Source organism: Physella acuta, unplaced genomic scaffold (assembly GCF_028476545.2).
Source record: "Physella acuta isolate Inbredline_101_S28 unplaced genomic scaffold, ASM2847654v3 ptg000953l, whole genome shotgun sequence".
NCBI classification, from domain to species: Eukaryota; Metazoa; Mollusca; class Gastropoda; family Physidae; genus Physella; species Physella acuta.
This window is the reverse complement of record NW_026732470.1, coordinates 96501-123725: the sequence shown is the minus strand read 5'-3', so window position 1 is coordinate 123725 and position 27225 is coordinate 96501. Positions and strand designations below refer to the sequence as shown.

General features: G+C 29.3%; 2 protein-coding genes across 2 annotated transcripts in view; one reads left to right on the top strand and one right to left on the bottom strand.

Moving 5' to 3' along the window:
• The window catches only part of LOC131953811 (uncharacterized), a gene marked incomplete at its 3' end in the record, with an annotated part of 37256 nt that extends 22009 nt beyond the window's left edge, over positions 1–15247 (top strand). Inside the window, 31 exon segments of the mRNA XM_059317184.1 lie at positions 3–101; positions 844–989; positions 1572–1797; positions 1970–2103; positions 2239–2362; positions 2674–2802; positions 2929–3123; positions 3271–3522; positions 3815–4043; positions 5455–5621; positions 5983–6110; positions 6112–6142; positions 6570–6686; positions 6942–7070; positions 7191–7307; positions 7542–7661; positions 7976–8227; positions 8859–8981; positions 9184–9312; positions 9595–9717; positions 10045–10167; positions 10519–10776; positions 11104–11358; positions 11581–11841; positions 12118–12252; positions 12783–12904; positions 13454–13518; positions 13692–13858; positions 14177–14278; positions 14537–14687; positions 14980–15247. Of these exon segments, the coding sequence (XP_059173167.1) occupies positions 3–101; positions 844–989; positions 1572–1797; positions 1970–2103; positions 2239–2362; positions 2674–2802; positions 2929–3123; positions 3271–3522; positions 3815–4043; positions 5455–5621; positions 5983–6110; positions 6112–6142; positions 6570–6686; positions 6942–7070; positions 7191–7307; positions 7542–7661; positions 7976–8227; positions 8859–8981; positions 9184–9312; positions 9595–9717; positions 10045–10167; positions 10519–10776; positions 11104–11358; positions 11581–11841; positions 12118–12252; positions 12783–12904; positions 13454–13518; positions 13692–13858; positions 14177–14278; positions 14537–14687; positions 14980–15247 (4877 nt within the window).
• Positions 15248–18493: 3246 nt separating this feature from the next.
• LOC131953810 (latent-transforming growth factor beta-binding protein 2) lies at positions 18494–26903 on the bottom strand. The gene is made up of 9 exons (XM_059317183.1): positions 26900–26903; positions 26441–26701; positions 25722–25850; positions 25497–25552; positions 24778–24842; positions 24355–24521; positions 19318–19434; positions 19065–19200; positions 18494–18644 (listed from the first exon to the last, which is right to left on the bottom strand). Exons 1-9 carry the CDS (start codon positions 26901–26903, stop codon positions 18494–18496), a joined length of 1086 nt encoding a protein of 361 aa, XP_059173166.1.
• Between the last annotated feature and the right edge of the window lie 322 nt (positions 26904–27225).

Sequence of the window (27225 nt, the reverse complement as noted above, 5' to 3'; positions counted from 1 at the left end):
AGGAGCACCTGGCCAATGGTTTATCAAAGTTGGAGAAAAAGACAACTATAAAATGTTGTGTAGATCATGGTATCGATCAGCCTCTGTTGCTGAATTGATTGGTAAATGACATTAATTATTACATTTTTTAAAAATTTAAATATAATGAGCTATAAATAATGTTGCATAAGCAAATTATGGTTTTGCTTGGTAAGCAAAATCGTGTGTAGTGTATTTGAATCATAGTTTTTGTTATATGTTACACATGAATCAGACATTATTGTGATATTTGATATGATAATAAAGTTGTATTCTCTAAGGCGCAACCTTAAAATGGCAGATAACTAAGCCTGCTAAAGATATATGTTTTTTTTTAAAAGTTGTATTTTCTTGAAAGATAAAGAGTTCTGCAATAAACACACGATAATTATTTAAAAGTGCTAGTATGTGTAGAGACAAGCAGCAACAAATGTATGAATATTTTTTTTTAAAATGTGCATCTATATATTTGTTTTTATTTGTAAATATTTGTATATATTTTTCTCTATGAACATCTCTCTTTATATATATTTTTATTTAGCCTATATATATATATATATATATATATATATATATATATATATATATCCTATATTGGTATATTAATATTTAGCCTATATATATATATATATATATATATATATATATATATATATATATATATATATATATATATATATATATATATATATATATATATATATTATTAATTAAAATTGGAGAACTAAATTATCAAAAGAGATTTTAAATTTACTTACATTTTTAATACCAATTTTTTAAAAATTAAAAAGCATTTTTAGTCTGTTACTTTTTCACATTTTCTAGCTATCAATAATAAGAATATAGAAATGCCAGCATGTCCATGTAATGAATTGGTGGCCTACAATAGTCCACTTTGGGTGCAAACCACACATGTCCAGAATCAAAGTCACTGTTTTGATTTACTGCCATATTATGGTGAATTTGGAAGGGTGAGAAATTTTTATAGTATGTGTTTATGTTTATATATATATATATATATATATATATATATATATATATATATATATATATATATATATATATATATATATATATATATATATATCTTTCTAATATGCCAACTGCATATTATGGTCGAAAAGGTTTTGAAAGAGGAAATTAAAATAAAGAGAACAATGTTTTACATACTCCTGGATCAGCAATTAATAATATGATTACAAGTTTAATAGTTTAGTATCATAGTGAAAGCGCATCAGTTATTGTTTACTTCTGAAGCTGAGAAAGTAACTGAAAAACTAGTCTTTGTAAACTTCTGGATATCTATTGGTTTGAAACGTGTTTTTAATTACCAGAAATTTAGATTTTATCAGTCAAAATTAGTATAGTTTTAATTCCTTAGGATTGAAACACTTAAAACAGCTTAAGAATATTACAAGTTTTCTCCTTACTATCTCTAACAGTACTTAATATGAATAATAAGATTACTTTAATTAATTACTGGCAGTAGTATTGTTGCATTTAAAATATATTTTTAAAGTCTCAGATGCTGACATTTAAACTTTTGCTTTTAGCGATGCTGCTATCGTATGGATGGGAGTTTCAGTCTTGAAACCAGAAAGCCACAAGCAGGCAGCCTTCAACGCAACAATGCTTTCAATTCTTTAATACACAATTCTAGAGATCACCAACTGAATGATATTGAACCAAAAAATTGGTGCTGCTATCAATCTGATTTATGTGAACAATACTATGAATTAAGACCAACTGTACAATGTATTGCAAGTAGTTGGGTGAGGGGTAAGTTGTTAAATATAACTTTATGACTTAAATAAGATATTTATCTAACATTGAAATCTTACTTATATGAGTATCTTCTTGTAAAAGTTTGTATTTTTATATTAAAAAATACATTATTTTATATAGGCCCTAATTGTTATATGCTTTAAAATCTTCAAAATTTTTCTCCAAGGATTTTTGTTTGGTGACCCTCATATTTTTACTTTCGATGAGCGATTTTATATTTTTAATGGCCTTGGAGAATATAAAATATTGGAGATAGAGGGCATTGCAAAGGACAGAACTGACATCAATTTTATGATGCAGGTAAATTAATTAAATTAACTACAGTTCTAATGAAGTTAAGTACCTATTCCTCATAGATTATTTTGAAAATATAATTGTAATACAAATCATTTACAAAGTTCATTACCTCCTAATATTTTTTTTAAATATAAAAAGGGTCGGACTTGCAGTGCATTAAGCAAAAATGGAACAAAAGCAAGAGCTGCAGTTTGGTGTGCTTTTGCTTTTAAAAATGGAGATGATATGATATTAACAGTACAAATAAGTCCTGGGGATAGAAGTATGTTTTTTATTGTACATGATCTTTAATTATTTTATAACAATGCGTCAGTTTTCATCTTAATTTCACTTTTAGAAATGTGATCTTGTGAAAAAAAAATGTATTGCAATTATTGACACAAAAATAGGTTAAATCTATAAATCCTTGCTTGCAGTAAGACAAAAAACACAAAAAGTTCCAGATTAATTAATATTAACATCAAAATGCTTCCACTCTTTTCTAATTCTTAAAATCTATTAAAAAAGATTAAGTTTGTATAAAAGAACACAATACTTTCTTATGAAAATTTATAAAAGTACTAACTATTTCAGTGATGGTTATTTATGCAAATAATAGAGATTACTCTGCACCATTTAAAAATGAGCCAGAATTCTTTGCTGTTGAAAATGGAATGGTCATCAGACAACAAAATGGATCCTTGAAAGTTTCATTTTCTGAAAGTAAGTTTTGACAATTTAGTAAATACTTTAAAATACCTTTTCTAGATATATTTAATACTGTTTTTAATATCTTATATTTATATCCTATCAAATGTGTTAAAAATAATGCAATTTTTAAATCTCCAGGTGTTGGAGTCACAATTACCCTATCATATGGTTTTCTTGAAGCTTATGTAAGCTTAGATAAGAAATATCAGAATATGACACGAGGGCTCTTAGGCAATTTCAATTATATCAAGACAGATGATTTTATATTTCCTAATGGGACTACACTCACAGATAAATCGTCTGAAAGACAACTTCTTCATTTTGTACAGAGCTGTGAGAAATTTTTGAAAATCAGTTTAAAAAAATTAAATTATTATACATTGTATTTTGTTATTTAATTTAACAAATCAAATTGTATAGAACATTTGTAATTTTGTTTCTATTTTTATAGTGAAATTGCTATTTACTTTTTCTTTGCAGGGGCAGTAACTCAGTCTGAAAGCTTATTTCCATATGCTTATGGGCAAAGCACATCAACATTTTCCTTTACAAATTTCACCCCTTTATTTTATGATGAGCTTAGTTATGCAATAACCAATTCTTCCAGTACATTTTGTAATGGAATGTTTCAAATACCTTGTATTTATGATTACATTGCTACTCAAAATGAAAGTTTAGCAAAACATTCACTAGAAGTAGCAGATCAGTTCATAATGGAGAATACCAATATGGGTAAGAGTTTTCTATAACTTTTTATTTAACAATTATAGAATGATGTAGTTAACAATATAGCACTACAGCAATGATAGTTGGCTATTGTGCATCAATCTAGGAATATTCCTTAAAGTTTACTTTGGGGGCAGTGTGGCTTAGTGCAAGCTGATCATTTAAATTCTTTTAAGTTTCATACTTGACTTTGACATACTAAAATGATTTGTTTTTGATGCTTTTATCTTCTAGAAAGTAAATACTGTTTTAACTACTTAAAATTATGCTTAATTAAATTCATTTCTTTTGTCTACAGCAAATCAAGCACCATTTATTAAGCTAAATCAAACAAACTTTGAAATATATATTAATACTCCTTTTTTCATCAATGTTAGTGGCTATGATATTGATGGGAATGTTACACACTTCATAGTATTAACCAATGTAAATTACATTGAAAAGCCAAAAAATCAAGTTACTTCAACACATAATACAACAACCGAATTTATGTTTATAGTTACAAAGTTAACTGTAGTAACAATTGGGTAAGTAGGACTACTTCATTTACATTTTAATGTCTGTTTGTCTTTTATGTATTACTACTTTTCATCTGAATGCCATGAAACTTTGTGGAGTTTATGGAATACTCCTGAGAAGATTTATGTGGAAAACAAAAATTAAATTTGAGAGGGTCAGCGACACCATCTGGCTAGGATTTTGCGCAGTCAGATTGTCCTAGGCATATTCTCACCCGTATTCAAGTGACCCTGTGTGCCCCAGGCTCCCACTTGAACTTTATGGTACCTACATTTGTTTTAAGGCCCCATAGAAATCGAAACACTGTGGGCCAATATATTTGATAACTAAATAGAACAAGAAAGAGCAGCTGATGCCATGTGGTGCATGAGGGAACCCAGTGACTCTCATGACATGTGTTATACCTCATTATTATGGGGGTTGATTAATTTAACTTTCAAGGCCTTGGGTGTCTGGCTGCAATTTGGACAAACCTGCATCCTATGATCAAAAAAATAATAGCGCAGTCGTTATTTAAATTTATCTAACTCAGTTTTAGAAAACATGGATAAGGTGTTACAACAGACTTGTTGGTTAAACTTGGATACAGCTTTAATTAATATTAAGATTTAACATAATGATATTTTTGAATTTCTGCCCTGAAGAATAGTTTTTGCCAGCTTTTTACTAATTTTCAGATGGATGAGTTTGCTTTTTTGGAAAACTGTCTATGAAAAACTAAAAGAAGTAACATTTTAGGGTCAAATTTAAACATTTCCTTTTTTTGCTTTCTATGGTCTTCTGTTTGTATGCTGTTTTGTATTTTTATAATTAGAATTACCCTTAACAAATGTGAGGGTGTATGTATAATAGTTTGGTTTTTCCTGAAAGTTTTGTCAGACAATAAGTAAAAGTAAAGTTTCCCTTTCAAACCTAACGGTCTATGGGGCAAGTGAAGTAGAGTTCACTTGTTTCTGTGACCTCGGCATATGAAGAGATAGTGTAGTCAGCAGTATGCCCAGCCGCCTTTACTTTCCCTAACATGAGTTAGGTACCCATTTGAGTTGGGTGGACTCAGGGACGGTCTACTGACTTGAACCCGGATTCGAACTCGAGACTTACGGGTTAGCAGTCCAGCTCTCTACCGCTAGACCACTCCGTCCCGTCAGACAATACTATTCCTTAAAGTTTTGTGCAAAAGTAACACACTTTTATATAAAATATATTCAAATATAAACCTATATATATATATATATATATATATATATATATATATATATATATATATATATATATATATATATATATATATATATAGATATAGATATATATATATATATATATATATATATATATATATATATATATATATATATTTATATAAATATATATTTGTATATTGATAGAGTAAGCAAAAATACGATACATTTTCTCCCACAGAATAACAGCTGTTGATGATAAAAACATGCAGTCAGAAGTTATCCCATTGTCTCTTACTCTCTGTACTGGTTGCAGTAATCAGGGATCATGTAACTTTTCTGTTACCAGACCTACCACATCTCCTTATTTTACCTATGCAATCTGCAACTGTAACTCTAGATATAGAGGCATGTTGATAATTTAATATATAATTTTAAAAAAAGTTTTCCTACATTTTAAAAGTTTAAACCTAGAGCTTTTAAAATATATTGAAGTTGTATAGTTTGGCGGTTGTTTTACTTTGATTTATATTAAATAGAAGTAAGTTGTATAGTTTGGCATTAGTTTTACTTTGATTTATATTAAATAGAAGTTTAATAGAATTTCTGCATAAGCCTAAATAACATTCTTTCTTTATAACATTTTTACAGCTAAATGTATAAATTTGAATTATATTATGTAATAATCTGTTTGCAAAATTTAAGTTAAAGTAAAAAGATCTGTCTGTGTACACCACCACAACTTATTTTTTGGTATAACTCTTAATAGGAGTTGATTGTGAAGAAATTATTGATGGCTGTGCTGATAAGCCCTGCCCATTAGGCTGTACAAATCTTTCAAACAATATAAATCAGGCTACTGGAGTATTTTATAACTGTGAAAATTGCCCTGTTGGTTAATCTTAGCATTACTAAAACCAAGTGTGAAGGTATGTTTTTTCCATATTTTAATTTTAAATATTTTTGGGTATGATGTAAACTCAGTGTGTTTACTACATGCATTTGAATAATCGATAGTAATATTTTAAGCAAATTAAATGTACACTATAGCATTAAATATGGTAGGTACTTAGAGGTACACAGTGAAAATGTGGAATGCATTTCAATCTAGACAAAAGCAAACTATAACTCTTGAAATAAGAGTATTACTATAATTTGTCTGCTTTCTTTTTTAAATTATTTAAAAAAAAATTATAACTGTAAAAACATTTACTGAACAAAGTACAGTAGACACTATTTTTAAAAACAAGTTGTTAGCTATGTAAAACTAATAAATAAAGAATTATACATGTAATTTGAGCAACATTACTTATGCACTGTATGTTAATACTATTATTAAATATATTGTATTAACAGACTTTGATGAATGTCAAACTTCACCATGTGATTCTCATGCTGACTGTGAAAATACTTATGGAAGCTTTTTGTGTCACTGTCAGAGTGGTTACCAAACTGTAAACAACAGTTGTGTGGGCAAGTAGTTTTTCTATTTCTAAAATCAAAATAGAATAAAGAAAATATGAAGAAATTGTTAAAATTCATAAAGAATCCATACTACACATTTGTCATCTTTACATATATATACCATTTATGAACATTTAGAGTAAAATAATTTTGTTATCATTTTTTAAAGAATTAAATATTACGATGTAATAATCTGGAATATTTTAAAATATAGTATTTCATATTGTTTATTTTTGTATATTATTCATTGTAAAAATATCTTAGACATAGATGAGTGTGCTGATAAACTAGATAACTGTGCTCAGTTATGTACCAACACTCTAGGAAGTTTTAATTGTTCCTGTTATCCTGGTTTTAATAGCTCCAAAAATGCATGTATTAAAACAGAAACAGGTGAACATTATTTTTTAAAATTTATTTAAATCTTAACAATGATACTATTCATTTATGAAGATAGTAAACAAGAGATGAATAATCAAATATTTTAATCTTCACTTTATTTTTAATTTAAAGGTATAAATCAGTGTAAATCAGTAAACGCAACATGCAATTATGACTGCAACAATGACACTCAAGGCTGTTTTTGTAAACATGGATTTATTCTGAAAGAAAATGGCATTGATTGTATAGGTAATTCAAGATTAATAATAATATAATTAGAATCAAGGTTCATGTTGTTTTGCTTTTTATTTTGTAACATATTCATTATATTGAAATTTATACATAACAAAATAATATTTATTTAATTGAATGCAGTTTTATACATTCTTAAAGAATTCATTTTGAAATAAGTTTTTTGAGGTTACTAATATATATACTTAAATTTTTATTCATTATCTGTTAATGCAAAATATGTATGTGCAGATGTTGATGAATGTAAGAAAAACATTTGCTCACAAAACTGCAGTAATAGTGAAGGGAGCTTTACTTGTAGCTGTAACGCTGGTTACAAGATGAACAGCGAACATGCTCACGAGTGTGATTGTAAGTTTGAAGTTGTTTCTTCATAACATCTTTCTTTAAAAGCTCTTAATAAAATCTAAAAAAACCTTTTATTCAATATTGTTTCTAATGATAGATAAACATAATTATATCAATCTAAATTGAAATTTCACTTAAGGTTTTTAATACATTCCTAACTATAAATTTATTTTTAAAAAACTATACCATTTTTGTCTGTTCTAGCTGCACTTTATTTTTCTATAGCTTAAACCCATACATGTCTCATTACATATTAGAAACCAGTGGTAGTCCCAAAACACATTCAAGTTTTGCGTTGATAATTGTTTTTCTAATAGCATGTCGTGATAATATGTATGGGTTAAACTGTGCCGCACAATGTGAATGTAAGGGCCATGCTCTACGATGTGACAGTATCAAGGGCTGTATCTGCCAAGACAATTGGAAGGGAACGAACTGTGACATTGATGTTGATGAGTGTGTAGAAACTCCAAACATTTGTCCACCATATCATTACTGTAAAAATACTAAGGGATCCTACACATGTGACTGTCCTACAGGATTTGAAGATATCAATGGGACTTGCATCAGTAAGAATTATTCATTAATTGAGATAAGCAGTTTATAGACCAATAATTTGGTGTTTGTTTCAACAATATTTTGTACTACTATAAATCATAGGTGAACATTATACTATCCAGGTCTGTAAAATACAGCATTATTGCCATAAATAAGGTTTTTATTTAGTCGCTATAGGATTGTTGTTTAACTTGGTTCATAATTGATAACAGAACTCAAATGGCTACCAGACAAGATATTACAAATGTAATGTAGTTTAGCATTGATTTGGGTAGCCATTTGACACCATTATCTGGCCAGTCAAATTAAATTAAATGTACAGTAAACACCACATAAAAATATTAATGTCTATAACAACAAACATATATTTAAGATAAAACAGAGATACTTATTACCACAAAAAAATTGTGTTAGTAGTTTTAACATTTGATTTTATTTATTATTAAATTGGGAATGACAATTTATTTATTGTATATAAAATGTCATCAGCATTAAATGTTTTCATTAAATTAAATTTTAAAAATATGCTAGTTACTTCAAATTCATTGATAATTAATTATTTCTAATTTCATTTTTAAACACTACTGACTAGAATAGTTCAGTAGATGTTATTTAAATTTTGTATAATCATTTGTTTTTCAGACATCGATGAATGCAACAATATTCTGCTAAATAATTGCTCCCAAAACTGCATTGATGCACCAGGCTCTTTCATTTGTGAATGCTTTAGTGGTTTTACAAAACTTTCTAATGGGACTTGCTTAGGTAATATAAAAAAACATTGATTTTAAATCGAAGCCCACATTGTAAATCTAGCTATAGTTAAAACACTATAAAATATAAACAAAAACATTTAAAGCTGTAATAAGCCTAAATAAAAAAAAAATAACTTCTGAAAAATTGTATCCATCACATTGAAAGTAAATGTTATCAATCTATTAATTAAGAATCTACAATATCTCTACAGATATAGATGAATGTCATAATGGCCAATCTGGCTGTGAGCAGATCTGTTTGAATGTTCCAGGGAGTAGCTACTGTGGTTGTTATCCTGGTTATAGATTAAAGGATGACAGAAAGACATGTGAAAAAGATGGTAATTTTAAAATATAATAAACAAATACTTAGTAAAAAAATCAGCATGTGCAGAAACAATAGTATTTATTTTAAAAAAAATTGCTTTAAAAAACACTTAAAATAGAAATATTTTTGAAAAAAAAATATGTACTCATTAATTTACTTACAGATTATTAAGATGATATTTTAATGTGTGCATCAGCAATAAAAAACTGTTTTAACTTTATAAACTTTTAAAAGAGAAATTACATTTTAATTTTAGTATGCCATAACTTGTGACCCAACAATTTTATTTTTTCAGCTGTGGATCCTTGCGTCAATTTTTACCTTAACTGCAGCCAAGGCTGTACAGATGTAAATGGAACACCTCAATGTTTCTGTCATACTGGCTTCACTCTTAGCACTAATAACTTTGATTGCATTGGTGAGTTTGTACATTATTTAAAATTGACAGTTTTTTAACTATATTTATAACAATTGGAGTTTTAAAGAATTAAATAATAAAATATTAATAGGTTTTAGTAACCCTTTTTTATTAACATTAGTAAAACATTTCTCTGTCTCAACTTGAAATAATTTGAAATATTTGTATCAAAAACAACAAAAAGAATAATCATTTTATTGTTATAAAGAAATTATGAATTATTTAAAGAATAAAAATAACTATAAACAACATTTTCCTAGAAAATATCCATCCATTCTGTATAAATTAAAAATAAATCACTACTCAAATTTAACGTCTTTTTTTTAGATGTAAATGAATGCAAATCAGAAAATAACAAGTGTGATGGAAACTGTGTTAATACTATGGGCTCCTACAACTGCTCATGCCCTGTAGGCTATAAACTGCAAAATGATAAATTAAGCTGTCGAGGTAAAATAACTTATTTTTAAATGAGAAGTAATTTATGACTGCATTGTGTTTGCTCTCTTTACATGTACTATTCATAGCAGCACAATTATCATAAATGCAGATACCGCATGTTTCCAGCTTTTGCTATTTAAGATTGTAAATATTTTTTTCTTACACTGCTATGGTTAATAGTTCTATTTTTATTTTGTCACTCTTATTTATTTGGAATACATTTTTGTTTCTGAAAATATTATATTTAAAGCAATAATATAGTCTAGTATAAGTTTATAATTGTCTATAATTTAAGTAATTTTAGTTGCAAATGATGTTTTCCAAAAAAATTATAATTTTGTAATGTTTAATTTCATCTAGCATGTGATGCTTATCATTGGGGAGATAACTGTGCAACTACATGTAACTGCAGCATACAAGGCATGTCAAGTTGTGATGCTGAAATTGGATGTCAGTGTAAAACAGGCTGGGCTGGGACATGGTGTGAGATTGATCAAGATGAATGTTCTAGTGAAATTTCTCCTTGTCTGCCATTGTCTTCATGTATTAACACACCTGGATCATTTGAATGTCGGTGTAAAGAAGGATACATTGACTTAACTAACCATACATGCACCGGTAATGTGAACATCCTTTTTATCTTTGTATTTCTTTTAAAGGCACATACACATTATTATTAATTATTAATTATTGAATGTATTTTAATACACCATGTAAGTAAAATTATTAAAATATTTAACAAAATAGTAATAATTATATTTAAATGAACAATGCTTCTGAAATAGTAATGTTAGTTTTGGTCATTACAGTTTTAAAAAAAATTGTAATTTACATACAATCAACTCTCTTAAAATAGTAATAATTATGACTTATTACTAAACTAATCACTCATTTTTGTGTGCAAATACAGTTATAGAAATCTGCATTATTACCATGTGTTTTCAGAATGTTATTATGGAACTAATGGATATAGTTGTACGCAAAATTGCTCATGTAATATAACAAAAAGTATTTGCTTTCCTGAGAATGGAACATGTGAGTGTCTAAAGGGATGGAAGGACACAGGCTGTAATGCTGATATAAATGAATGTAACTACCAAATCAATCTATGTCAGAACAATTCAAACTGTGTTAACACATTAGGATCATATAGATGTGTCTGTGATAAAGGCTTCTTTAAATCAAACCATGGTTGCACTCGTAAGTATTTTATATTTTTATTTATTTATTGTTTATTTTATTTTTTATTTTGCTGAAATCATATTTTAACATTTGAACCAATTATAAAAAAAAATGGCGGTTTTGAGTACAAACTAATTTAAAAACTACATGAAAAACATAAAGATTTATTGTTTTGTTAATTAAATTTCAAAATGAATGTTTTAAAAATAAATTTTAATTATTTTACAATGTTTGTTTTAGCTTGTAGTAAAATGAAATTTGGTCAAGACTGCAGTGAAAAGTGTAATTGTGTTCAGCTTCACACTGAGAAATGCAATAATATCAATGGATCTTGTACATGTAAGCCAGGCTGGACTGGAGTTCATTGTGAGAAAGATATTGATGAATGTTCAAACACTAGCTACTGCCCAGATGAACATGACCATTGTTTTAATATAAATGGATCGGCCGAATGTAGATGTGATGAAGGATATGGAAAATCAATTGGCCCATTTTGTGAAGGTGAGATAAGTAATTTTATAATTGTTATTTATGTTACACATCAACTTATGCTTAAGTTAAGTTAAAATTACATTTTAATTCACTGTTTAATTTACACCTAAGTCACATTTTAATTGAAATAAAATCCACTCATTTGACATATGACAAATCAGCTGACAAATGAATTATTTCATCTAACTATAGTAAATCAAATTTAACTTTAGTTGATTAACTCAATAATTATATTCAAACCAACCTGTGATTACAATAGTTATTGTAAACATTTTACACTTACAGATATAGATGAGTGCCTTGATCCATCTTACCAGTGTGACTTGAAGACTACGACATGTAACAATGCAGAAGGATCATATGAATGTATTTGTAAACCTGGACATTTAACAAAAACAAATGACAAATTTGCTTGTATAGGTGACTTGTTATATCAGCTGATAATTTGCTTTTTGTACTTTTTAGAAAGCAATAGAGCTGAGTGGACATTCTACTGAGTTGAACCCAGACTCAAACTTAAGACTTTTGGGTTATCAGTCCAGCGCTCTAGCTCTAGACTACGCTGTTCCATAAGGAAATCATTGAGAGACTCAAAACTCAGTTCAAGGGCTTGAGTCAGTAGGCATGTGTTAAATGTGATATGACTGGACATATGTAGACCATAAAATTCCACACTTTGTAGATTTTAAATACAGATATCATCAGCCTTAAAAGAGAACTACTTAAATTTGAGAAATGCTGTGAAACTACCAATACTATTATATACATATAATAATTTAAATATTAAATTATTCCATTAATAGTAATATAATAACAATAAACAATATTCCTATAAAATTTGAAACATTATTTTGGTAATTATTGAACATGATGTCTAATACATTTATTAACATCAAAATCACAAAGTTATTACATAATCTAATGATTCAACTGCTGATAATTCCATACAGTGAACTATGTTTCATTCCCATTGACTGTTCAACTTCAGTACCCCAAAGAGAACATAAACCCGTTCTTGTTTATTTCAACTACGAGAGAATCAAGAGAATTATCAAGTAAAATTGCAGATAGTGTAAGCTTTATTTATTACAAAACATATGTTTAGACTAGAAAGTTAAGAAGGGTTACTTTTTTTTTTTTTTTTTTAAATAGTCTATTTAAATTAGCATGTTTAGATAAAATAATCTTCTAGGATATTATATATATATATATATATATATATATATATATATATATATATATATATATATATGGGATAAATATAGTTATCAGCAATAGTAGCATTTGTATTGTGATTGTGTAGATCAGAGGTCTCCAAACTTTTCGGCCCGAGGGCCGCATTAACTATCAAATTTCAGTTCGGGGGCCAATTTCTTCCAGGCATGTCTTTGATTTTTCTGGGCAAAGTTCCTCAGCCATCACCAACAAACGGTTTTTCTGTGGACAAAAAAATCTCAGCGGGCCGGATGAGAGGACATCGCGGGCCGCATCCGGCCCGCGGGCCGTAGTTTGGAGACCCCTGGTGTAGATCTCTGAAAAGGCATTTAACCAACGTTAAATTATAAATAAATCACTTTTGGTTTTAAAACAGCTTAAAGTGATCATGCAACATTTATTTCAGTTAACTAAATTTGGAAAAGAAAAACTTGGTCAAGCTATTTTGCCTTTCATTATAAATAAACTTGTGTAAGTATTACACCAAATTTGATTTTGTGGTGTAATTACTGTAACATTATATCTTCATTAAAATAAAATATTGTTTTCATTTATAATGTTGACTTATGCCAATACATTATGTTCAGTTAAAATGCTATATTTTAAGACAACTTACACCTGTTAAAAATTACTTTTTTCTAAAGAAATGGATCCGTTATTGCCTATACAGAACTACAGGTTGATCAATTGTATAGTAACAGTGACTCAGACCCTGCTTCAACATTTGCTTATGAACTAAACAAAGCAGGAAATTTGACTATTGGTTCTGAAGTAATTGAAGTACTGGATGTTTCTGTGTGTAACACTTCATGTAAGTCAATAAAAGATATTATAATTTATTTTTCTCATCCATTTCAATAAACTCAAGTATATAACTTAATTGAAACACATTTCATTATAAAACAGTAAGCTTTTAAAACCACCTTATTGAGAGTAATTTGTATTGGTTTAGTGTCTGAGCATAAGAATAGTAAAAATACATTTTATTGCACTCATTTAAAAAAAAACAACTTTGATTTAATAAATTAGGTATTCATGACCATTTATTCCTTTTAAACCCAAAAAAATAAAAATATTACAATAAATTAACTTTTACAGCTAATGCACATACATAATTGTTTGTTATTAGTGAAAAAGCTACCAAGTTCATGTGAAGTGTACTCTGTCTTGAAGAACTGTTCATCTAATCCATCATACAAAGAGAACACAGTACCATCGTGTAAAATCATAGGTAATTCATTTAAAATAAATGTAAAAATTTATCCAGTACTTATTATGGATTTGCAAAAGAAACAGGGGAAATCTACTTTATGTACCCATGTTTATCTCTTTCTGTTAATATTGCTACTTTATGTACCCCATAGATCCAAGTTTGAAAGGATAACTTTACTTATAGTGCTAATATAGGCTATAAGTAGCAAAATACTGTATAATTATGATTGCCTTAGTAATACTGATTAATGCAAAATAAAAACTCAAATATTTTAAGATGCAGAAAACAATACTGCATTAACAATTGGACTGTCTGTTGGACTTAGCCTGTTGGTCATCATCACAATAGCTATTGTGGTGCTTGTTATCTTGCGCTATAGAAAGAGAAGACAAAAACATGATCAAGAGGAATATATTGAAATTAATCCGTAAGTCTTTGAAAAGAATGTGTTTTAATAACTTCATAGTAAAAAATTAAGTCAAGATAGCATATTTTGATTTCTTTAAAAAAAAATATTTATCAAAGAGCTCAGTCAACATATGACTTGTAGTGATTATGTAAATGACTTAATGTTTATCTGCAATAATTGTATAATTTTAACATAGGTCTATAACTTTGTAATAATAATGCTGTGATGAAATATAGCTGTATATATTGTCTGTCATGAAAGCACATTCAAGATTCAGTGTTCTAATTTTTGTCTTAATTTTTTTTCTTAGACCACTACTATCCCCATTACCACATGAAACTGTGTACAAAACAACTGAGGAGAAACATGCTTACAATACACTTGATATGAAAGATACAGATCCTGTTGTACATTATCAAATGATACCAACCACATCAGAGGAACAAGGAGCTGATTTACCTGACCAAAACACTGATATGAATACATATTATGAAATAGTGAAAGATGCAGACAATAAGACAGCCACATTTAGAGAAATGGCTACTAATTCAAACAATGAAATTACTCCAAACATTCCACTAAGAAAGAAGAAGTCTAATAATAAACCAGCTGAAGATTCAGAAATAACCAACAGTACATACAATGAAATACAGAATAATCAAAATAGTGTAAATGATATGAATGCAGAAATAGACAACACTCCATACAATGAAATCCCCATCAATCAAGACCATGAAGTTGTCAACAGCCTAGAAGAGGATAACAGTCCTTATAATGAAATTAATCCTGACGAAGATAGAGGTCACAATCCATACCATCAATTAAATGAATCTGGAACAAATGACTTGGACAAGGAACATGTGAGTAGTACAAATTTGGAAACATACATTTTTTAAAGTAGGATCACAATGACTGGTTCAGATTAAATTAGAAGTTTTTTTTTTTAAATAAATGTTCAATGTTTAATCTTTAGCTATACTTCAATGACAAGTTGTTTTTTTGTCATTTTTCCCCCACAGGTTTATGAACAAATCCAAAAGTGAAGAGTTGAATCTAATCTAGGCTTAACCACATTAGTAATCATTAGTATGATATAATAAACAATATTTGTTTGTAAATCATGTTTCCTTTTTCATTCATACATTAAAATTTACATGGATATTGTTTCCAATACCCCTGTATGAATATGTTACCAGGATGTATAAAACCCCAGCATTTATAGAATACCTTGGCAATTTAGCAATCCATGTTGTTCTTTGAATCACAGAATGAAAGTTCCTGATTTTCATAAGATGGGCGAGTCATAGTCTTTCAATCCAGTGGTCAGTTTTCTAATTTGATGTATGGCTTAGTTCTTTCAAGCAATATTATATTCTACACTTTGCCTGTGGTTGTTTAGGTAAATGTATGACCCATTTCCTAAATGGAAATATTTCATTATTCTTGTTTTTTTTTAAAGCAGTATTAAATCAATTTGCTCAAGGTGTTCAAATGAGTTTGAATTTAAATTCATGTTTGAGTTATGTTTGCCATTGTAGTTTGCTACAAGTTAAATTATGCATTTGATTGTCATTTTAACTTCTCATGTCCAAAAGTATAAATAGTTCACAATGGTTTAGTCTTTTATATGGTGCCTTTTTTACATGATTAATTCATGGAAAATAGATATTGGCTAAATCCTTTTGTTGGAGTTACTAAATGCTTCATTCTAGAACTGTCTTGTGATTCAATTTCTTGTTCTGTGTGAGGTGAGAGAACATTTGTAAACCTACATTTTCAAGCCAACATATTGAAAGAAAACTCACATTAAATATATATTCATAACTTTTAGCATATGACTGGTTATTTTTCTTTCATTTTATTTATTGCAATATAATCAGTATATTTAACTAATGTCATGTTGTATTCAATATTTTGTGTTTTTTTAAATTAAAATGAACATAAAGATTTTGTGAAAATTCCCAAGGTACTTGTTCAATGTTGGTAACAAAACCACTTTCTAATAATTATATAAGATTTAATTAACTGAACTAAAAAATAAAGATATATCAGACATATACTATTAACATTTTTACTTATTAAGTGTGTACTATTTAGCCTAGTAGTATAAATGGAAATTTTTTCTTTTTAATTTCCCTCTTTCTTTGTATAATTTAACTTCCAGTATCATTCTACAAATATTGAAGTTAGTGTAACTTAAATAACAAAATTGACTGGTGTATTTACCTTATAAACACAACGAATTAGTAGGCTATTTATTTAGTGGCAGAAATCTTAGATGAAAATCTGATTGTCTAGCCAGTATCAGCAAAAATATTAATTTGCATTAGTTTGTATCAACATGAAAATAATTGTGCATAAACCAATAGATTAAATTATCTTTACAATTATAATATGTAGTGAAGGGGGATGAATGGGGGTGAATGTTGTTGTTACTTGGTACCCTATCCCATTCGTCCTTGTTCAGTTCTTTTGCTGTGTGTTGTAATAGTCCGATTTGTAGCAGTTTATGAAAGGATTTATAAGTTGTATGAGCACCAATATATTCTGAATTTTTTATGCTTGTTATCATGAGACTAGATGGCATGGTCAAATGATAGAGGATTTGTCTGCTAACATAAAAGTCTAGAGTTCAAGTGCTTGGCTAGAGTCCCTGACTCCACCTGCTAGTAGGCAGGTCTATGTTTTTAATTCCATTTCACATGAGACAAAATAAAATGCAAAACTTTAAATTGATTCACAAAACACATTCACTAAATAATGACACAAATGCACTTTACTCAGAGCAATGAAAAATTCATTATTATATTATTATATTATGATATTATGATATTATATTATTATATTATTATATTATTATATTATTATATTATAATATTACTATATTACTATATTATTATATTATTATATCATTATATCATTATATCATTATATCATTATATCATTATATCATTATATCATTATATTATTATATTATTATATTATTATATTATTATATTATTATATTATTATATTATTATATTATCATATTATTATATTATTATATTATTATATTATTATATTATTATATTATTATATTATTATATTATTATATTATTATATTATTATATTATTATATTATTATATTATTATATTATTATATTATTATATTATTATATTATTATATTATTATATTATTATATTATTATATTATTATATTATTATATTATTATATTATTATAACTATACTAGCCTACTTATCAAGTTGTGAACTAAAGTGTTAAGACAAACGCTACCATGTATCAGTTTTGTGATGCAACTTTTAATATCTTTTTTCCTTAACTGTTGTATATTGCAATATGTAGACAATAATTGTAGTAATAGTGTGCAGATATTAAAATAAATACAAAAAATTAATATATTTTAAAACTTTGTGAACAATTTATTGCTAAATATTATTACATATAATATTTTCGTAAAGTATACTCAATTACTAACCAACAATAATTACGATTTACAAGTTATTATAATTTATATATTAATTCTAAACATATTATTAACATTAAACCTAATCCGAAATATAAGATAATCATAAGGTTCGGTTAATGAATGGAAATGGCAAAGGCTGTAATGTGGTTAGTGAAACATTTTTTGCAACTATTAATCTAATTTTAACATAATATCAAGGAGATATTAACTTTCACTGAAAAATCATAAAATTAATTATACAATTTTTTTTACTAAGAAAAACATTTTAAGTTTACATTTAGGATTTATTATGTTCCAAAATTGTTTTGGTAATATTCTAAGGTTTTTAAAAGCATAAGAAATGGTTTGCTGATATGTCAGTACATAATGTTTTCATTGTATATAGCTTCACTAAAAGGAGAAAGGACTTTCTTAAACTTTAAACATTTAGCAGCTGGATCACTTGCCATCACAGGGGGTAGTTCCATGGACTGATAACTTGAGTCTTCCCTTGTACGTTGTCTATTACTAAAAGTAAGTATATATTATTTTAAATGTTAAAAAATACACCAGGCAAAGTATATTAAAATACATACATTTTGAGTGAATGTAAGTACTAGACAATGTAGATTAAAAAACACACCTGAAAATAAAAAATTCTTTACCTTTAAAATTTTAAGCTCTAAGTAAAATATATATTTATTTAAAAAAGACACCAGAGTTAAATAAAACGAATAAACAAAATTGTGAATTTTTATCGAAATAATTTTCAAAGATTAGATTAGGTTGGCCTGTCACCACTCCTGGGACAAATGCCACTGACAAGAGATATCCAGGCATCTCTGTCCAGTGCTAGTCTTTAGCCTAGTAATTTTTTGACTGAATGATCCCGATTAATTTATAATCACTGACAGGATTTAATAATAAAAAGTAAATGTAAGTACTTACTCATTAATAGACTTTGAATATAGATGGTATTTAGTTAACTGCTTTTGATGAACAATAACATAAACAGCAATAACCACAACAATGATGATAAACACACCAATTCCAATTGAAAGTCCTAGAATTAAGGCCAACCTGTCTGTTAATAAAGAAATTACATCAAATATAAAATTAGCACATTTTGATTTGCCTACAGACAAAAATAGCTAAATAAAGTTATTTAAATAAAAATATATTGTCAATTTTTTTGAAATACCTGTATCTTTTATAATTGTCTTACACTGTGTAAGATTCTGATTATTTTCGTAACAATTTTCATTGGATGAACATGATTGAGATAACTGAGTGTACAGGTCACAAGTATTGTCTGGAACTATTAATTAACACAAGAATTAGCAGAAACTGAAGAAAATAAACAGATGATAAAAATATTTTGTTTGAGGTAGGTAGGTATTGTAATAGATTGAAATAATTGTGAGGTCAAGGGAACTCACTCTTCTGTATTAGTTATATTTATAATATTGTTATCTTGAGTGATGTCCCTTGTGTACTCCCTTCCGCCCTCTCTGGTGTTACCATCATGAGGTAGTTAGACCCAATTAAACGTGTTATATACAACCACAGGCTTCTGTCGTCAATCTATTATAACTGGCGACGAAGGATAAACATCTACTAGAAAGAGCACCTACTTACGCAAAAAAGAGGTTTGCTAGAGCTTATTAGCTAATTATTTCTAGAATTATGGCGCTGTATGGCCAAATAAAAGAATTTGATGCGAATGATGAAATCATTCAAGATTACCTAGAGAGGTTAAGCTTTTACCTAGAAGCTAACGACGTGACGATAGAAGCCAAAAAGAGAGCTGTTTTGTTAACAGTCATAGGGCCTCAACAATTTAGGCTACTAAAAGACTTATGCGCACCAGCCAGTCTAACTACCAAGAGCTTTAACGAGCTGAGCAAATTGCTAACAGACCACCATGCGCCTACCCCATCAAAGTTTCTATGTCGAGCTAGATTTGACAGTAGGACTCGGCAACCAAACGAGTCAATATCAGAATATGTTGCTGCTTTACGTCATTTAAGTGAATTTTGTGAATTTGGAGAAACGCTGTCTGACAGATTATGTGAAAAGTTTGTGACAGGTGTAAACAGCCCTGATATTCAAAGAAAGTTGCTGCTCGAGTCAGATCTAAAATTGGAAAAAGCAATACAACTTGCAATGTCATTCCAGCAGTCATCAGATGCGGCGAGATCTTTAGCACCTTCAGAGATCCATGCAGTAAACAGCAGGTTAGTCAATAAACATCAACCCCAACAGAGCATTCCAACTTATGCTAAACACCCTGCTCGTTCAAATCCTAGATCTAAATCTAGTAATAATTATCAAAAATGTCATCGATGCAAAGGTCCCCATGCATCTCATCGATGCAAGTTCAAGTCTGCAACTTGTTATAAGTGCAGTGAGCAAGGTCACATTGCTAAGGCCTGCTTTGCAAAGTCTTCGTCTGTTGCTAAATCTAGCCAGTCAAGACAGTACCGCAACCAAAAGCAGCACTATGTTAACTCTCACCAAGACTACCTAACCCAACCAATGAACCACTCTACCTGTGAAAATGCTCAAATTGATTTGCAGCCGGATTTCAACCTGTTCTCTGTTAAATCAATAAGTCATGCTCCCATCAATGTACCAGTTTATATCAACGGTAAGAGCATCAGCTTCCAACTTGACACTGGAGCATCTCTAACAGTCATCACAAAGAAAGATTTTGACGCTGTCACAGAAAAATCAGTGCCTCTACAGCCATGTCACAAGTGTCTAACAACATACACTGGTGACAATGTTCCGGTAATAGGAGAGTGTATGGTTCATGTAAGTTATAATGGTCAAAGTGTTAAACTTCCTCTTCTTGTGGTTGAAGGAAATGGACCGCCATTACTAGGTAGGAACTGGTTAAGTGATCTTAAGTTAAATTGGGAGAGTATTTGTTCATTGAAGAATGTAAAAGAATCTAGTCTTACTTCACTAGATAAAGTTATATCTGAAAATAAATGTGTTTTTGGTAATTCAGCTTTACTAAATGATAGAACAGTGAAGTTAAGCATTAAAGATACAAATCCAAGATACTGCAAAGCTAGAGTTCCACCTTATGCAATGAGGAATAAAATTGAAAATGAGCTAAGTAGATTGGAATCTAATGGCATTATAAAGAAGGTAGACTATTCCGATTGGGCGACACCCATTGTGCCAGTGTTAAAGAAGGATGGTTCTATAAGAATTTGTGGAGACTACAAAACTACACTGAATAAGCAAATAGAGCTAAATAGGTACCCTATACCTAACATTGAGGAAATTTCTTTGAATTTGGCAGGAGGAGACAAATTCACTGAATTAGACTTTAGTCATGCTTACACTCAACTAGAACTGCATCCAGATTCAAAAGTCTATACGACAATAAACACACATAAAGGACTCTACCAATATGAAAGACTATGTTTTGGCATATCATCTAGCCCTGGAATTTTCCAAGCTGTCATGGACAGTATTTTTAAGGACATTCCAAATGTTTGTGTGTACTTTGACAATGTGTACATAACTGGTAAGAATGACACTGAACATCTTAAAACACTTGATAAAGTATTAAAAATTGTTGGTGAAAAAGGTTTAAAGGTAAACAAAGATAAATGTCAATTCATGCTGACAGAAATTAGTTTTCTTGGTTATATATTAAGCAAGCAAGGCATCAGACCTCAACCTGAGAAAACAAAAGCCATTAAAGAAGCACCCAAACCTGAAAATACCCAACAACTAAGAGCTTTTTTGGGCTTGATAAATTACTATGCAAAGTTCATAGAAAATCTGTCTGGTAAACTATCACCACTGTACAAGCTGCTACAGAAAAATGCAACTTGGCACTGGGGTAAACAACAAGAAGCTGCTTTTAATACAGCAAAAGAGGCTTTGTCTGCTGACACCTTACTAACTCACTATGACCCAGGGAAAAGACTTATATTAACATGTGATGCTTCACCAGATGGTGTAGGAGCAGTCTTGTCCCACATGGATGAGAAGGGTGACAGACCCATTGCTTTTGCCAGTAGATCTTTGAACCAGGCTGAGAAAAATTATTCTCAGTTAGATAGGGAAGGCTTAGGCATCATTTTTGGTGTTAAGAAATTTCATAAGTTTCTGTTTGGTAGGAAGTTCACCATCTTTACAGATCATAAACCATTGCTAGGTTTATTTGGAGAAAACAAAACCCTACCTGAGCATGCCTCACCAAGAATTCAAAGATGGGCTATCACACTAACTGCATACAATTATGAATTGAAATACAAACCTGGATCTGAGAATAGTGCAGATAGTCTTAGTAGATTACCTTTAAAAAACCAAAGCCTGAGCTATGTACCAGAAGATGTATTTGTTCTCTTCACTATCATGGATAACTCCAATATAAATGTGAATGATATTAAAAGAGAAACACAAAAAGATGAGTGCTTAATAAAAGTATATGAATACTGTAAGAATGGTTGGCCTGAAGAGTCTGTGAATGATGACTAAAAGCCATATAAAATAAGAAATAAAACCCTTTGTGAAGATAATATAAAAGATGGAGAAGATGCAGTCCATTATCAGTCAGAGTTGCCTAAACAAAGTATTTGTAACTTAATAAATGATTATGGTGATATGGCAATTTCAAATACATTAGTAAGAAAGAATGTGATCATCAAACAACTTTGCTAACATCATTAGCACTTACAGAAACTAAAAGGGTAACATCAAAAGAAGAAAAAGATTTTTGCCATTTAATACACCCACTTCAAATACTGGATCACAGTTGCAAAGTGATATGGTCCAGAATATTACTCATAAACAGTATTTTTGGTTACCAAAAAGCACTATCAGATTACATGAGGAAATTGATCAATCAAAGAAATCTATGTCAGTTAAGGATCTGAATAACAGCATAATACTTTCAGATGCCAATTCAAAAATAGTTCCATTAAATCATGACAAACATTCATTGAAAGAGAATTTGGTGTTAATGAGAATGTGTATCTAAGAAATTATGGGAGAAAGGAAAAATGGATACCAGGTCAAATTGTTCAATGTACAGGACCTGTGTCTTATAAAGTAAAAACAAATGATGGACTTATTGTCCGTAGACATGCAGACCAGTTGAAAATAACTTGTGCAGATAATAAGTGTGAATCTGTCAATCCCACCAAATCTGAACAGTTCACACCAACTCAGTTGTTCCACAACCAAGTTCTGTTGATATGAGTGAACCAAGTTGTCTGGAGTCAGAAAATGTAAATTCTGGAGTTAATGATTTAAATCCTAGACCTCCTGAGATAGAGAATCCAGATGGTCAGAATCTTGAGTCACCAAATCAGAAGCCACTGAGAAGGTCAAGCAGGACAATCAAAGTCCCAAATAAGTTAGACCTATGATTCTAAAGGTCAAAAGGACTTTGACATTATTGTTTTGTATTTTGATTATGTTGTAGCATATTGTGCATTGTTTGTAAGGATGTAATCTACCATAGTGTTCATGTTACAATATAATTGGTGATTTTAGGATACTATCAATTGTTCTATTGAGAGATGTGTTATTGTGTTCTAAGGGTAAAGGGATGTAATAGATTGAAATAATTGTGAGGTCAAGGGAACTCACTCTTCTGTATTAGTTATATTTATAATATTGTTATCTTGAGTGATGTCCCTTGTGTACTTCCTTCCGTCCTCTCTGTGCGTTACCATGAGGTAGTTAGACCCAATTAAACGTGTTATATACAACCACAGGCTTCTGTCGTCAATCTATTATAGGTATGTGCAATTGAAAATATTTTCAGGAATTATTAAGATTGGTTACTATGTGAACTGGGGGACTACGTGGCCTAAGCAGTAGAGTGCTAGACTGCTAACCCATAAGTCTCGAGTTTGAATTGGGTCCCAGGCTGTAGAACTTCTCTTAGTCTACCCAGCTCTCATTGGTAACTAACTTATGTTAAGGAAAGTAAAGGCTACTGGGGAAAGTGCTGACCACACATTCCCTTCACATACTGAGAATCATAACTTTTTTTTATGTGAACTATATTAATAATGCAGATATATATTGTTTATATTATGAATGGTAGGTGGATTAAAAACAGCCTAATGCTACTAGAAAAAACATATCTGTAAAATATTTTATTAATATATCTTCTAGCTGTGTAACAAAACAGAAATGGCAAGCTGACATTATTTGAAGGCTTCAACAATTTTATTTATAATTTGAAATTATAACTAACTTGATTGGTTTTGTACTAAAACATTCATGATTTCTATGATGTCAGAACCAACAGTTATATTTTGATTATTTTTTAAACTGATGGCAAACTTTGATGCAGAATATGCAGGAGTGCTGGTATAATTCAGGTCTACCACAATGGCTGTATGAACTATGATAGATCCATCCCTGTAAATGATTACAAAATCATAATCGGTAAAAAAAAATTGAATTAGTATTATGATGATTTTCTAGATTATTATCAAACTAAAGTGAAATGACTATACACGTTGTATTGTTGACAAGTTCAGTTTTGTATAGTATCAAGTGCTCATCAGAGAATAAAAATAAAAACAATGCGAGAATATGGTGGGTTTATTATTATTGACACTGATAGGTTTGAAAAGTGTTCATTCAACATTACAGTTGATATTATTATACTTACGAGAACTTTGAAATCACAAATGGAAGAATTTCTTTTCCCACTTTATCTCCACCTAACTTGTTTAACTGAAATAGTTTTATTTATTTTAAATAATATAATGTTTATAATACTTTTCTAGCATACAGGAGGTCCATAAATAAAACACATTTATAAATATAAGCGTGGGGATGGTCAGACTTGTATGAACATGTGCAATGAAGAAGAATGCATGGGGAAGGGTTCAGAAAGTTCGACATTATACTTTTGCATTTCGAACACTTAAATTTTGAAATGGAATTTTAGCAGTTTTTTTGCCTTTAATTTCTATTATAAAAAAGTGATTAATGATCTTGTTAATGGCAAAGCTCATGGAATAATTTTACAAAACAAAACACATTTTCAAAAGACAAAAATGTGTCATTAAAAAAACAAAATTAAAACAATTATAATTTTTATTGCCTATTGGAAGTGGTGGGGATAGGGGGGAGGGGTAGTTGCTGCTGAAGTGTGATTAAACTTTAGGGGCAGTGTCTAGCTTCTCGTGACATTTAATGGTTTAGTAGGAAAGATGTGATAGTAGTGGTAATGATACAATAATTGGGCCTTTATTAATGGAAGACAACATATGTATTTAGTGTAATATTTTACGACAAATAACAATAAAACATTATAAACAGTCTTACACTATCTTCAATATTTAATTTAAGAGAGATAAACTGTTTTGTGTTGTAAATAAAAACATTTCCATCAGGTACAATATTCAATCTCAGCTGCATTGGGAAACTGCGAAAATTCACTGAAGAAGATATAAGATAATGTGATAATATACAAACAATTAAAATAAGATTGTATAAATTATTCATTAAGTAATAATAAACTGTTTTTGGAGAAATAAATTATTTCAAGTCTTTACCCCTAAAAGTTATGCATGTAAATGCAATTTTTGGAAAAAGGTTTAAACTAACCTTTACAGGGCTTCGTATTGTTGACAATTAGATAACCTTGTTTACATACACAATCATATGAGCCTTGTGTGTTTTTACATTGTTTTGTCTCATCACAAGAGTAGGTGGGATCTAGACATTCATCTCTGTCTGAAAACAGAACAATATGACCATATTACACAGATTTTGTCATTTAGTACAATTAGAAATTCAGTGATTACACTGAAAATATTTGAAGGTTGTTACTTATATTTTAGTTGCTTGTAGCTACTTATTAACATAAAACACATGCATCTCTTTTAAAATCTATGGTTTAAAAATATTTAAAATTTGTTTTTAAAGTAACACCCTCAAATTTTATATTATTTTTATTTTACAAAACATTTCATTTGATCCGTTATAACTGTCCAAGAGTTGGTGATTCTTATATAAAGAATCTTGTATAATTTTTGTTTCAAAATTAGACAAACAATCCGGAAAATTCGGGGAACAATAATGTATGGATTAAGTATAATTATATTTCATAAGTAATAATTATTTAAAAATAAAGTGGTGCTTTAAAACAACAGAAGTTTGAGATAAAAGTTGATAAAATTTAGTGAATTTTAATTTTTGAGACAACATATCATTGATTGCTTGAATTTTTCACTTTCTTACTTAATTCTAATGACATGTTGTAGTGTGGGCCTATATCCAGAGACTAGCTAAGAATTTTTGACATTTTACTTGTTAGTACACACCTTGGCAGTCAGATCCATCAACTCTTTGATATCCTGAATCACATCTACACTCTGCAGATCCATTCAAATTAAAACAGCTCTCATGTACATCTGGGCAGTAGCTGGTGTTCAAACACTCGTCTATATCTGTTTCACAGTTAGAGCCAGTCCAGCCTGGTTTACATGTGCAAGTTCCATTGACAGCATTGCAGTTATTGCTGTTGTCTTTTACACATGTACAAATCTTCTTACAGTCCTGGCCATAGTGGTTCTCATCACATGCTAAAATAAAATGTAGACCACCACTTGTAAGGAATATCACATTCTGTACTATTTTATAAAAATGAAAGCAGAAAAATAATGAGTAATCGCTTATATCGAGCTATGGTCATTTGACAAAAAACAGAAATGTCTGAATGAAATGGAAGAATGTTAAATGAAAAATGATACCACTAAACTGAACAGATTGAGGTCAGATACTCATTGTGTAGGAAATATTAATAAGTGTTAGGGCTATCTAAGTCATTCTGTTTTTTTTTTAAACTTCAAGGCACCTCAAAAAGTGTGCCCAAAAAAATTACAAAATGTATTTATTAATAACTATTATTTCAACAAGAGTTTGCATTTTTTAATCGGGGTATATAATACTTTACTTATTGTATTCATAGCTGCTGACTTCATTTTTTTGCATAAAAAGACTTGTAATTTGCATTTTGTCTACAAACAATAAAACAGTAAAAGTAGATACATTTTAACTTACACAAACAGCCAGTAGTGGAACTATAGAAGCCAATTTTGCAGACACA

Bases quoted from the DNA above. Each gene is read 5' to 3' on its own strand.
- LOC131953810 (XM_059317183.1), bottom strand. The intron at 25,851-26,440 runs GTGTGTACTAAC...TTCTGTTTTCAG, and splicing joins TGATGGATCTGACTGCCAAG to ACAGAGATGAATGTCTAGAT. The intron at 19,201-19,317 runs GTATTTCAAAAA...CTTTATTAACAG, and splicing joins GACAATTATAAAAGATACAG to ACAGGTTGGCCTTAATTCTA.